Source organism: Gekko japonicus, unplaced genomic scaffold, assembly GCF_001447785.1.
Source record: "Gekko japonicus isolate JY-2015 unplaced genomic scaffold, Gekko_japonicus_V1.1 scaffold6146, whole genome shotgun sequence".
NCBI classification, from domain to species: domain Eukaryota; kingdom Metazoa; phylum Chordata; class Lepidosauria; order Squamata; family Gekkonidae; genus Gekko; species Gekko japonicus.
Genome location: NW_015164394.1, coordinates 11,059 through 24,333, shown reverse-complemented (window position 1 = coordinate 24,333; position 13,275 = coordinate 11,059). Strand labels below are relative to the sequence as shown.

The 13,275-nt window shown below is 54.4% G+C and overlaps 1 protein-coding gene across 1 annotated transcript in view; it reads left to right on the top strand.

The window, feature by feature from the left end:
• LOC107108467 (phosphatidylinositol 3,4,5-trisphosphate 5-phosphatase 2) overlaps positions 1-13,275 on the top strand; it is a gene marked incomplete at both ends in the record, with an annotated part of 33,950 nt that overhangs the window by 9,975 nt on the left and 10,700 nt on the right. The window contains 8 exons of the mRNA XM_015408904.1: positions 1,340-1,446; positions 3,354-3,456; positions 5,505-5,701; positions 6,308-6,425; positions 7,404-7,500; positions 10,008-10,146; positions 12,098-12,197; positions 13,047-13,135. Coding sequence (XP_015264390.1) covers positions 1,340-1,446; positions 3,354-3,456; positions 5,505-5,701; positions 6,308-6,425; positions 7,404-7,500; positions 10,008-10,146; positions 12,098-12,197; positions 13,047-13,135 — 950 coding nt within the window. The remainder of the gene's footprint in view (positions 1-1,339; positions 1,447-3,353; positions 3,457-5,504; positions 5,702-6,307; positions 6,426-7,403; positions 7,501-10,007; positions 10,147-12,097; positions 12,198-13,046; positions 13,136-13,275) is intronic.

Sequence of the window (13,275 nt, the reverse complement as noted above, 5' to 3'; positions counted from 1 at the left end):
TGGCAAACGTTTACTGGTCCTTTGAAGGTACTACTTTTTTAATGCGCATTTTCGGCGGTAAGCCACGGGTGCGTTCCACTTCCCAGATGTTGGGGTGTGATCGCGCCCGGATAATCCGCCCACCATCCGTGCCTCTCCCGCGGCAACTTTGCCATGTGACCGGGGCCCAGGTTCTGTAAAATGGGATACCACCTTTCCAAATAATAAGAGGGATCATTGCAGGCTAAGAGGGACCGAACGAGAGATCGTTGCAGGCTAACCCCACTTTTAAAGCCATCTGTGTTCGTGCTCAACATTCCATCCACTGGCAGTGAATTTGTTGTTGTTCAGTCGCACAGTCGAGTCCGACTCTCCGCGACCCCATGGACCAGATCACGCCAGGCCTTCCGGTCTTCCGCCGTCCTCTGAAGTTTGCTCAAGTTCATGTTCATTGCATTTATGACACTGTCTAACCATCTCATCCTTTGCCGTCCCCGTCTTCTTTGACCTTCAGTCCTTCCCAGCATCAGGGTCTTCTTCTCCAGTGAGTGCTCCCTTCTCATTGGGTGGCCACAGTATTTGAGCTTCAGTTTCATTATCTGGCCTTCCAGGGAACAGTCAGGGTTGATTTCTTTCAGGATTGACCGATTTGATCTCCTTGCAGTCCAAGGGGCTCTCAAGAGCAATGTTCCCTCTAAGCTGTGGGCTCTTGTGAGCACAAATTCTACTTTGTGAGCTACTGGCATTAAAGTTGCAAGCAAGCGATTTGGCTGCTGCATCAGTTAGTTTGCTCTGGAGCCATCCCTCCTGAGCTAAGACCAAAATGTGTGAGCCGGAGGCTAAAAAACTGTGGGCTAGCTCACACTAACTCAGCTTAGAGGGAACCACGCTCAAGAGTCTTCTCCAGCACCATAGTTCAAAAGAATCTATTCTTCGGCACTCAGCCTTCCTTATTGGACACCTTCTGACCTGAGGGGCTCATCTTCCGGCATCATGTCTTTTAGCCTTTTGATACTGTCCATGGGGTTTTCTTGGCAAAGATACTGGAGTGGGTTGCCATTTCCTTCTCCAGGGGATCACGCTTGGTCTGAGTTCTCTGCTGTGGCCTGTCCGTCCTGGGTGGCCCTCCACGGCATAGCCCACAGCCTCATCGAACCACGCAAGCCCCCTCGCCACGACAAGGCAGTGATCCATGAGGGGGTGGCAGTGAATCCCACAATTGAATTGCTCGAGTAATTTTGTCTGACCCTGAACCTACCTCCCGTCAACTTCATCGGAACCCCCTGAGTTCTAGCGTTAGAGGGGAGGGAGAAAAGGTCCTCCCTGTCCTCACCTGTTACCCCCCCCTCTCTCTCTCCAGTCCGCCAGCTGATAAAGTCCCAGCGGGTGCAGAATAAACTGGGGATAGTCTTCGAGAAGGAGAAGGACAGGACCCAGCGGAAGGATTTCATCTTCGTCAGCGCCAGGGTGAGTTCGGGGCGGCTGCATTCCAGGCACGCTTCTGCCCGTCCGCTGGCACAATGGCCTGCCGTCTGTGGGGACATGGCACGTTTAGATGCTAACATCTGGTGCACTTGAGAGTCAACGTGGCCATTCGTGTGAACAGAGGAGAGGCCACATCCTGGCACAAAGAGGCCGCAGATGCTGTATTTCTCTTGGGGAAATAGAAAGGGCAGTTGATGATCTTAAGCACATCAGAAGAGCCCTCCTGGATCAGACCAGGCAGAGAGGCCGAGGCCTTCCCCTGAGGTTTCCTCCTGGCCCTGGAATTAGTACCTCTGAATGTGAAGGTTGAGAACAGAAGTCCATAAGAACATCAGTATAGACCTGCAGGATCAGACCAGTGAGGGTCCACCTAGTCCAGCCTCCCGTCGCACACAGGGGCCAGCCAGTGCCTCTGGAGGGCCAACAATAGGGCAGAGAGGCCGAGGCCTTCCCCTGATAAGGACCTCAGAAGAGCCCTGCGGGGTCAGACCAGGGAGGGTCCACCTAGTCCAGCCTCCCGTCGCACACAGGGGCCAGCCAGTGCCTCTGGAGGGCCAACAATAGGGCAGAGAGGCCGAGGCCTTCCCCTGATAAGGACCTCAGAAGAGCCCTGCGGGGTCAGACCAGGGAGGGTCCACCTAGTCCAGCCTCCCGTCGCACACAGGGGCCAGCCAGTGCCTCTGGAGGGCCAACAATAGGGCAGAGAGGCCGAGGCCTTCCCCTGATAAGGACCTCAGAAGAGCCCTGCGGGGTCAGACCAGGGAGGGTCCATCTAGTCCACCATTCTTCTCACACAGTGGACAGCCAGTTCCCCTGGAGGGCCAACAGCAGGGCAGAGAGGCCAAAGCCTTCCCCTGATAGGAACCTCAAAAGAGCCCTGCTGGGTCAGACCAGGGAGGGTCCACCTAGTCCAGCCTCCTGTCTCACACAGGGGCCAGCCAATTCCTCTGGAGGGCCAGCAACAGGGCAGAGAGGCTGAGGCCTTCCCCTGATAAGAACTTCAGAAGAGCCCTGCTGGATCAGACCAGTGGTCCGTCTAATCCATCTTGTCTCACACAGTGACCAGCCAGTTCTTCTGGAGGGCCAACAACAGGGCAGAGAGGCTGAGGCATTCCCCTGATGTTGCCTCCTGGCATTTGGGATACAGAAGTCGACTGCCTCTGAATATGGAGGTTCCGCTCAGTCACCATCGCTAGTTGCCACAGAATCCATCTAATCTCCTTTTAAAGCCACCTGTGGTTGTGGCCACCACTGACCTTCAGGCAGCGAATTCTACATTTTAATCACTCTCTGGGTCAAGAAGTTTGTGTCGCCTCAGGTTGTCCATCAGCAACTGAAATGGATTAGCGCATTTGACAAAACAGCAGCTTAAAAACTCCTCTCCCCCTCCCCACAACAGACACCCTGTGAGGTAAAAGAAGGAGAAGAAGAAGAAATTGGATTTATACCCCGGCCTTCACTACCCAAAGGTGTCTCAGAGTGGCTTACAAACTCCTTTCCCCTTCCCCTCCCCACAACAGACACCCTGTGAGGGAGGCGGGGCTGAGAGAGATCTTGACAGAAACTGCTCCTTTTCAAGGACAGCTCTAACAGAACTACGGCTAGCCCAAGGTCACCCAGCCAGGAGCAAGTGAAGGAGGAGTGGGGAATCAAACCCGGTTCTCCCAGATTAGAGTCTGAACACTTAACCACGACACCAAACTGGCTCTCTAGAAGCCCAGCCTTGTCACCTGAAAGCTCTTTGGTGTCTGGGGTGTGTTTTCGTGCCTTTTCTCTGTCGCGTGTGACAAACTGCCCGAGAAGAGCCTAGGGAGCTTTGCGAAGGTCTTTTTGTGTGCCACGGTCAGCATGGCTTCGCTCATCTCCTCCTCCTCCTCCTCCCTCTCTAGAAGCGCGAGGCCTTCTGCCAGCTCCTGCAGCTGATGAAGAACAGACATTCCAACCAGGACGAACCAGACATGATTTCCGTCTTCATTGGTACATGGAACATGGGTGAGTGTCGCCACTGGGGAAGGGGGAGGAGAGGCAGGCCCGTGAGCGTGTTCAGCTGTCAAGAGAGCCAGTTTGGTGTCGTGGTGAAGTGCGCGGACTTCCCCCACTCCTCCACTTGCACCTGGCTGGACGGCCTTGGGCAAGCCCTAGTTCTGATAAGAGATGTTCTTGAAAAAGAGCCGTGTCTGTCAAGAGCTCTCTCAGTCCCGCCTACCTCACAGGGTGTCTATCTGTTGTGGGGAGGGGAAGGGAAGAGAAAGGAGATTGTAAGCCACTCTGAGACTCCTCTGGGTAGTGAAGGGCGGGGTATAAATCCAATCTCTTTTTCTTCTTCTTCCTTGGGACACTAGTTTCCCAGACCCAGTTTGGTGTCGTGGTTAAGAGCGCGGACTCTAATCTGGGAGAACCGGGTTTGATTCCCCACTCATAAGAACATAAGAGACGCCAATGTTGGATCAGGCCAAAGGCCCATCCTGTCCAACACTCTGTCACACTCCTCCACATGCACCTGCTGGATGGCCTTGGGCAAGCCATAGTTCTGACAAAGAGCTGTCCTTGAAAAAGAGCCGTTTCTGTGAAGAGCTGTCTCAGCCCTGCCTACCTCAGAGGGTGTCTGTCTGTTGTGGGGAGGGGAAGGGAAAGGAGTTTGTAAGCCACTCTGAGACACCCTTGGGTAGTGAAGGGCGGGGTATAAATCCAATCTCTTCTTCTTCTTCTTCTTCAAGCCAGGCCCGTAGGCGGGATTTTGTAGCTTGTGGGGCAGATTATTTTCCGGTGGGGCTGCCATTTCTGCTATGATTCTTCTGTCTGTGCACAACTGTACAGAGCAACCTGTGTCCCCAGAACAATCTGTGCCCCATTTTCTCACCCTGATCTTGCGGTAAAAGTAAAGGTCTCCCTTGCTCGAAAGCCAGTCGAATCTGACTCTAGGGTTGCGGTGCTCATCTCCGTTTCCAAGCCGAAGAGCCAGCGCTGTCCGAAGACATTTCCGTGGTCATGTGGCCGGCATGACTAAACACCAAGGCGCACGGAACGCTGTTCTCCCAAATGCAGAACCCATTTGGCAGATATTGGGCGGGGGGGGATGAGGCAAGAAAGGGAACCTAGTATTGATGCTCTCCCCCCACCCCCATTTCTTTCCTCCTTGTTCAACGTGGCCCCTTCCCCAGAAAAAACCTGGATCCTTTCATCTCTTTTGTATGAGTCCTCAGTGTGTTTAACCCCTTCTCAAGCCGCACGATAGCTGAACGTCCGTCTTCCTAGACTGAAATGACTTACTCGAGAGTAAACCCTCCCAGGATCCGGCTGCAAGGTCTTCCATCTACACTGACGACTTCTACAAAAGAGATGAAAGGATCACCGATTGTTCTGGGGAAGGGTTAGTGGGGCTGTCCCTTTAAGAAAGGGGGCGGAGCCCCGACTAGCCGCACGGTAGCCACGGGCCAGTGTCAAACCCTTGCCTGGTCCATCCAGGAAAGGTATCAGTGGAGGCCAGGGTGCAGAGGGTCACCTTGCTGGGGACTCTTTGTCAGGTCCCACAGCCCCAACGAAGTACACACTTGCAGAAAGGTTTTACTTTGATTGAAGCTGAAGATGCATTGACAGGATCGCCGTTAGGAATGACGAGGAGTCAGAGAGTATGACAGGTTATAGTACATTCAAACTAGGAAGGCCCAATTGCGGGAGTTCCCCCGCGCGCCATTAGGCCTGAGAATGAACGGTCCCACTAAGCAGAACAGATACTCTTCCCATGGCACCTCCGTGAGATAACCCAAGCAACTATCCAGCGGCTCTCCTCCTGCGGCCTTGAGAGATATACGTTGCTGCTGTGAAGCAATTAAGCGCACAAATAGGCATGCGTGTAAAAGTGAAAGCAGAAAACAATTGGCAGCTTGCTGACTCTCTTCCATAATGGAACCTTGAGATATCACGACGCGTCACAGGCGGCCGACTTCCCACGTGAACGCGAAGCCGGGGGTAGGAGCGGGGGGACCCTCTTTATGCTGTGACACCCATGACTCAGGTTGATTCCCTCTCCCCCCCCGCAGGCAGTGTGCCCCCTCCCAAGAACATCAATTCGTGGTTTGCCTCCAAGGGCCTTGGCAAGACGCTGGACGAGATGACGGTCACCATCCCCCACGACATCTACGTGTTCGGCACCCAGGAGAACTCCATGGGGGACAAAGAGTGGGTGGACTTCTTGCGGGGGGTCCTGAAGGACTTCACGGAGATGGACTACCGGCCGGTAGGTGCTCGGGAGCTGGGGGAGGGGGTTGACGGGGGGGTGTACCAGGTGGAGGAAGCATCCCTTTCTCTGTCTTTGTGGAAGGCTGGGTCGGAGCTCTGCTTTTAGACAAGGAGAATCAAAGGGGCCGGTGGAGAGAGAGTGGGGGACACCTTCTCTTGGCTGCCATTCCAGTCCAGATGGTGGCAGTCGATTCCCTGCGGTGTGATACGACTGCAAAAAAGGCTAACGCGATCCCAGCCTGCAGTAACAGAAGCATAGTTATCCCGGACCGCTTCCACACAGAAGCAGTTCTTCGTGTGGTTCTCATTCCTGCAGTGGAACATCCTTAATCAAGTTTCCTCCTCACTTTCCTCGCTTCGGCCCTTCATGTCTGCCGTGACCCCTCTGTCACCAGAGGGCTTTTTTCAGGCTTTAAAAAACAACAACAACGGTATTAGCTATAATGCTGTAGGGTGAGCAGCTATGCACTAGTTCCCAGCTTTCATATAAGCCTAGCACTTTTGTTTGCACAGTGAGAAGGAGAAATGTGCAGCCACTACGGTTCCCTTTATAACTCCGCAGCCGAAAGGGCCGGAGATGCTACCTCTTGGGTTTCCTTTCCAGATAGCCATGCAGTCCCTGTGGAATATTAAAATTGCTGTCCTGGTGAAACCGGAGCACGAGAACCGGATCAGCCACGTGAGCACCTCGAGTGTGAAAACGGGGATTGCGAACACTCTGGGTAAGTGTCATAACCCACAGCCAACAACGGAGTACACACTTCTTTAGAAAGGTGATACTTTTATTGAAGAGCCATAGATGCACTAACATAGTCACTGTTAAGAATAGCAGTTGCCTCTTGAACCTAACGAGATATCGGGCATTCGTATGCACACACACACCCCACCGCGCTGGCCAATTAGGCACCCTCCCGCACGCGGGCTAGAGCCGGCAAGCGTTACTAGGCGAAGCTGGGAACTGTTCGGCTCCCACGGTCAGCCTGGGAGGCAGACAACACACATCACCACCTGCACGTCTTTAGAGATAAGCATTTCAGCGCAAAGCAGAGAGGAAGGAATGCAAAATCAATTTACACAGACACTGAAAGAACATCCCAACCCCCATGGCAGCATAGCTGACAGTAAGGAGGGAACCCTCAGGGTGAGGGAGTGGGACGGTACAGAGTCTCTGTGCAGAGGCAGGCAATGGCAAACCCACCTCTGTTTGTCTTTGGCCCTGACCTGGATGGCCCAGGCTGGGCCGATCTCACCAGATCTCGGAAGCTGAACAGTCTCAGCCCTGGTTACAGTTTGGGTGGGAGACCACCAAGGGAGCCCTGGGTTGCTATGCAGAGGCAGGCGATAGTAAACCGACTCTGTGTGTCATTTGCCCTGACGTGGATGGCCCAGGATGGCCCGATCTCACCAGATCTCGGAAGCCGAGCAGAGTCAACCCTGGTTAGTATTTGGGTGGGAGACCACCAAGGGTGTCCACGGTTGCCACGCAGAGGCAGGCAATGGCAAAACCACCTCCTGTTCGTCTCTTGCCTTGAAAAGCCCATAAGTCATTTACAACTTGACGGCATTTCCCACCCCCCGAAATCTTGCCTGGGGGCACCACTGATGAGGCATCCCGCCCTTTGCTCGAGAGCGGGGAACCCGTCCCTTCTGAGGAGCTGCCTCCTCGTCCTCCTCACCCTCTCTGCCCTTTTCCTTCCCAGGCAACAAGGGAGCCGTCGGGGTCTCCTTCATGTTCAACGGCACCTCCTTCGGCTTTGTCAACTGCCACCTCACCTCGGGCAATGAGAAGACAGCCAGGTGAGTCGGCAGGGCAGGAGGCAAATCCATGGGGCTGGGGGGTGGGGGGCAGTTGTGGATCTGGCTGAGTAGCAGCCAGGATGTCAGACTACGGTCTGGGAGCACCAGGTTCGAATCACCACTCATGCTGTGGAAGGACACAAGAGAAGCCATGTTGGATCAGGCCAGTGGCCCCTCTAGTCCAACACTCTTTGTCGCACAGTGGCCAAATCTCAGCCTAACCTACCTCACAGAGTTGTTGTGAGGATAACACGGAGCAGAGGAGGGTGATGTAAGCTTTGTTGTTGTTGTTCAGTCGCACAGTCGAGTCCGACTCTTCGCGACCCCATGGACCAGATCCCGCCAGGCCCTCCTGTCTTCTGCCATCCTCTGAAGTTTGCTAAATTTCATGTTCGTTGCATCAATAACACTGTCTAACCCTCTCATCCTTTGCCATCCCCGTCTTCTTTGACCTTCAGTCCTTCCCAGCATCAGGGTCTTCTCCAGGGAGTGCTCCCTTCTCATTGGGTGGCCAGAGTATTTGAGCTTCAGCTTCAGTCTCTGGCCTTCCAGGAAACAGTCAGGGTTGATTTCTTTTAGGATTGACTGATTTGATCCTCTTGCAGTCCAAGGGACTCTCAAGAGTCTCCTCCAGCACCATAGTTCAAAAGAATCTATTCTTCGGCGCTCAGCCTTCCTTAAATTCCGACTCTCGCAGCCATACATGACTACTGGGAATACCATTGCTTTGACCATGCGGACTTTTGTTGGCAGGGTGATGTCTCTACTTTTTATCATGCTGTTGAGGTTCGCCATCGCTTTCCTCCCAAGGAGCAGGCGTCTTTTAATTTCATGGCTGCTGTCACAGTCTGCGGTGATCTGGGATCCCAGGAACGTGAAGTCTGTCACTACTTCCACGACTTCCCCTTCTATTTGCCAAGGAGTGATGGGGCCGGATGCCATGATCTTAGTTTTTTTGATGTTGAGCTTCAAGCCCACTTTTGCGCTCTCCTCTTTTACCCTGAGCAAGAGGCTCTTGAGGTCCTCTTCACTTTGAGTGGTCAGCTGGAGGTGGGTGGGGAGAAACCTGCCGTGTAGCTCTCTCGGGACTCCGATATCTCTCTCATATATAAAAACCTTTTGGTGGTGGCACTCTCGAGAACATTCGGCACGCTCCCGAATTGGCCGGCGCCCTGGTGTGTCAGTCACAGGGCATCTGTCTCCACTGTCTGCGTTGCTGCCTCTGTGGCCATGGTCCCGCCCACAAAGGCGGGACCCGGCATCTCGGCCTCACTCGCCTTCGAGCGGGCGGACGGGTCAGACACTCCAGCGGCCGGGGGCCTCAGCCCAATCTTGCCGCTGCGGCGGGCGTCCTCTCCCCAGCGCGCGACCTGACAATGGATGGGCCGGCTGCTCCGGGGAGGCACCTCAGGCCGAGCCCGATCCTGCTGCCGCCGACTACCGGCAGCTGGCTGGGCCTGAGGCTGCTGGAGGTCGCCCGGAGCCCACCGGGCGCACCCGGCCAGAAAGCTGCTCCCTTGCCCCCGGACTCGGGGGGGGGGGAGCACGGGGGGAAAGAACGGGAGACCAGGGCCGCCTCCATCGCGCCGGGCTAGGGCCTGTCGTCTTCCTCCACAGCAGGCGTTGCTCCTAGTTTAGAATATGTGCTTGTTGGAGGGGGAATGGGGTGTTTGATTTCTCCCTCGCATCCAAAATGCCGAAAACTGAACGTTACCGCCTTTTACCTGACAGGCTGGCTTTCCAAATCAGGGGAATTTAAATTTAAATTTCTTGTTTATTTATTTTATTTTATTTACCTTTTTTATACCCCCCCCCAAATGGGGACCCAAGTGTCCGACATAATTCTTCTCTCCTCCATTTTATCTTCACAACAGCCCTGCGAGGTAGGTTAGGCTGAGAGAGAGTGTGGCTGGGCCAAGGTCACCCACCAAGGATTCGAACCTGGGTTTCCCAGATCCTAGCCCAGCACTTTAACCTCTGTAAAGGTAAAGGTAAAGGTAAAGGTTCCCTTGCTCGAAAGCCAGTCGAATCCGACTCTAGGGTTGCGGTGCTCATCTCCGTTTCAAAGCCGAAGAGCCAGCGCTGCCCGAAGACGTTTCCGGGGTCATGTGGCCGGCATGACTAAACACCAAGGCGCACGGAACGCTGTTACCTTCCCACCGAAGTGGTACCTCTTTATCTACTTGCGATTTCTTGCTTTCGAACTGCTAGGTTGGCAGGAGCTGGAACTAGAGAAGGGAACTCACCCTGTCTTGCGGCACCCGGGTCTCGAACTGCTGAACTACTGACCTTCCACAGCCTGCAGTTCAGCGTCTTAACCACTTGAGCCACCGCAGCTTCCCTTTTTAACCTCTGTACTACGCATCAAACTCTCTACGGTCCATATCACATTCTCACCTGTATCACACCTCATTGCTACACACCTGTAGTCCATGTGGTAAAACGAATATTTCCTGGTTTGCTTTGCCCCCTCTCGGCTCTCCCGCCTCCCCTTCTCCGCCCTCCAGGAGGAACCAGAACTACCTAGACATCCTGCGCCTCCTCTCCCTGGGCGACAGGCAGCTCAGCTCTTTCGACATCTCGCTGCGCTTCACCCACCTCTTCTGGTTCGGGGACCTGAATTACCGTCTCGACATGGACATCCAGGTGAGGGGGGCGGGCAGGCTTTCCTTGGGGTGATCTTCCGGGAGGGGGTAGGATTCAAATGATATTCAAGAGAGCGGTGCCCCTGAGAGGGTGCAGAGGGTGTCCGCTTCACCACAGCTTGGCTGTTTGCAATTATTGGGAAGGACTGCTGGGTCAGAAAATGTCACTTCCGGGCCACCATCCCTTGGCCCCTTTCTTTGGAGAAGCTAGCCAGTTTGGAGGGGGGTGGGATGCTGGCTGTGTGTTCGGCTAGCTCTGGGTACTACACTGTTTGGTTTGAGCGGTGTGCTGAGGATCCCTCATCATGGTGGAGGAGGAGAGGAGGAGATTGGATTTATACCCCGCCCTTCACTCGGAGTCTCAGAGCAGCTTGCAATCTCCTTATTTATTTATTTATTTTATTTATACCCCGCCCTCCCCGCGTGCAGGCTCAGGGTGGCTTACAAGGCGCAATAGAGATAAAACAGATTAAAACAGTTGAAGCTAAAATTCACAACTAACAGGATATATGAAAGACTATAATTACCCACTCCCCCATTGCATATATGGGGAGGTCAGGAAGGGGGACGCCATGGGCCACGATGTTCCAGTTGCTCCATCGGCCCAACCCGGTGGTACTGCTCTGCTCGGTGGTGGTAGTGGCGGCGGCGGCTCCTACTCAAAAGCCTGGCGGAAGAGCTCCATCTTGCAGGCCCTGCGGAACTGTACTAGGTCCCGCAGGGCCCTGATCTCTTCCGGGAGCTCATTCCACCAGGTAGGAGCCGCCACCGCAAAGGACCTGGTTCTCGTGGTAGCAAGCCTGGCCTCTTTAGGGCCCCGGGGTCACTAGACGGTGTTGTGACCCCAACCGAAGTGCTGTTTGGGGCCTATATGGGGAAAGGCGGTCCCTCAGGTCCCTCCTTTCCCTTCCCCACAACAGACACCCTGTGAGGTAGGTGGGGCTGAGAGAGCTCTGAGATAAATGTCCTTGAGAGAACAGCTCTGAAAGGAACTTGTGACTGACCCAAGGTCACACCAGCAGCTGCATGTGGAGGCGTGGGGAATCTCAAACCCAGTTCTCCCAGATTGGAGTCTCGGGCTCCTAACCACTGCACCAAGTTGGATACACACTGAAGCTGGCTTGTACTGAATTAAACCCTTGGTCTATGAAGGTCAACTGTGTCTACTCAAACTGGCAGCAGCTCTCCGGGGTCTCCGGCTGAGGTCGTTCACATTACCTCCTGCCTGGTCCTTTTAATTGGAGATGCCGGGCATTGAAGCTAGAACCTTCTGCGTGCAAAGCAGAGGCTCTAACGCTGAGCCACGGCCCCACTGCAGATATGAACACACACGGAGCTGCCTTATACTGAATCAGGCCATTGGTCAATCCAAGTCAGTATTGTCTACTCAGACTTGGCTGTAGCTTTACAGGGTCTCAGACATTCACATCACCTCCTGCCTGGTCCTTTTAACTGGAGATGCCGGGGATTGAACCGGGGACCTTCTGCATGCCAAGCAGACGCTCTACCCCTGAGCCACAGCCCCTCTGTACAGCTCTCCAGGATCTCAGGCGGAGGTCTTTCCCATCACCTCCTGCCTGGTCCTTTTAACTGGAGATGCCGGGGATTGAACCGGGGACCTTCTGCATGCCAAGCAGACGCTCTACCCCTGAGCCACAGCCCCTCTGTACAGCTCTCCAGGATCTCAGGCGGAGGTCTTTCCCATCACCTCCTGCCTGGTCCTTTTAACTGGAGATGCCGGGGATTGAACCGGGGACCTTCTGCATGCCAAGCAGAGGCTCCACCACTGAGCCACGGCCCAGTTTAGGTTGTTGGCTTTCAGTGCTTGGACTGTATATGGAACGAGAGAGTGGCCTTCCCCTGGACCCCAGTGGAGTTCTCATTCTGTGCAGGATGCGAAGCCAGGTCTATTCAGGCCACGCCGCACACTGAAGGTGACTTCTCTTCCACAGGAAATCCTCAACTACATCAACCGGAAGGAGTTTGAGCCGCTGCTGAAGGTGGACCAGCTCAACCTGGAGAAGGAGAAGCACAAGATCTTCCTGCGATTCAGTGAGTTGCCCACATCTCTGCCTGAAGGGGGGGATGGGCTGGGGGTGGCAGCAGACCTTGTGCTGAACCACAGCCCCAAGTAGAGTGCTCCCTCCCTGGAGCTTAGAAAAGCAGGACAACGCTCCTTGTGGCTAGCGTGTTCTCTTTCTTGTTGAAGCCAGATCTGCACACCAGAGAACACACTGGCTTCTCCTCTTAACCACGAGGCTAGTGTGTTCTCTTTCTCACTGAAGCCAGATTTGCATACCAGAGAACACACTGGCTTCTCCTCTTAACCACGAGGCTAGTGTGTTCTCTTTCTCGCTGAAGCCAGATTTGCACACCAAAGAACACACTGCCTTCTCCTCTTAACCACGAAGCTAGTGTGTTCTCTTTCTCGTTGAAACCAGATTGGCACACCAGAGAAAACACTGGCTTCTCTTAACCACGAGGCTAGTGTGTTCTCTTTCTCATTGAAGCCAGATTGGCACACCAGAGAACACGCTGGCTTCTCTTAACCACGAAGCTAGTGTGTTCTCTTTCTCGTTGAAACCAGATTTCTACACCAGAGAACACACTGGCTTCTCCTCTTAACCACGAGGCTAGTGTGTTCTCTTTCTCGCTGAAGCCAGATCCACACAGGCCACCTTGGTTTAGGGAGGCTGTGGTAGGGCTGGGGGGCATCAACAGAGGGAGGTTGTCCTTCTGGTGTAGGCCTTTGGGGGTCAAGTGGCCAGTGACCGTGTGAGACAGGGTGCCGGACTTGGCGGTCCCGTCCATCTTATCCTGCTGGGCTGCTGTTACGTCCCTCTGCGTGGCTTTGGTCCTTTCTGGCTCCAGCCCTCTCCAGCGTGCATTCTGCTTTTCCAGATGAGGAGGAGATCACCTTCCCTCCCACGTACCGCTACGAGAGGGGTTCCCGAGACACCTACGTGTGGCACAAACAGAAGCCGACTGGGGTAAGTGCCGCGTGCCAAAGAGGAAGTTGCAGACACTTTGGGGGAGAAGGGCTGGACTTGTGGGCAGCAAATTTAACCGGCTGGCCCCCAAAGATGAGCCGTAAGGGGAGGGGGGGAGGATTTTTAAATTTATTTCGATG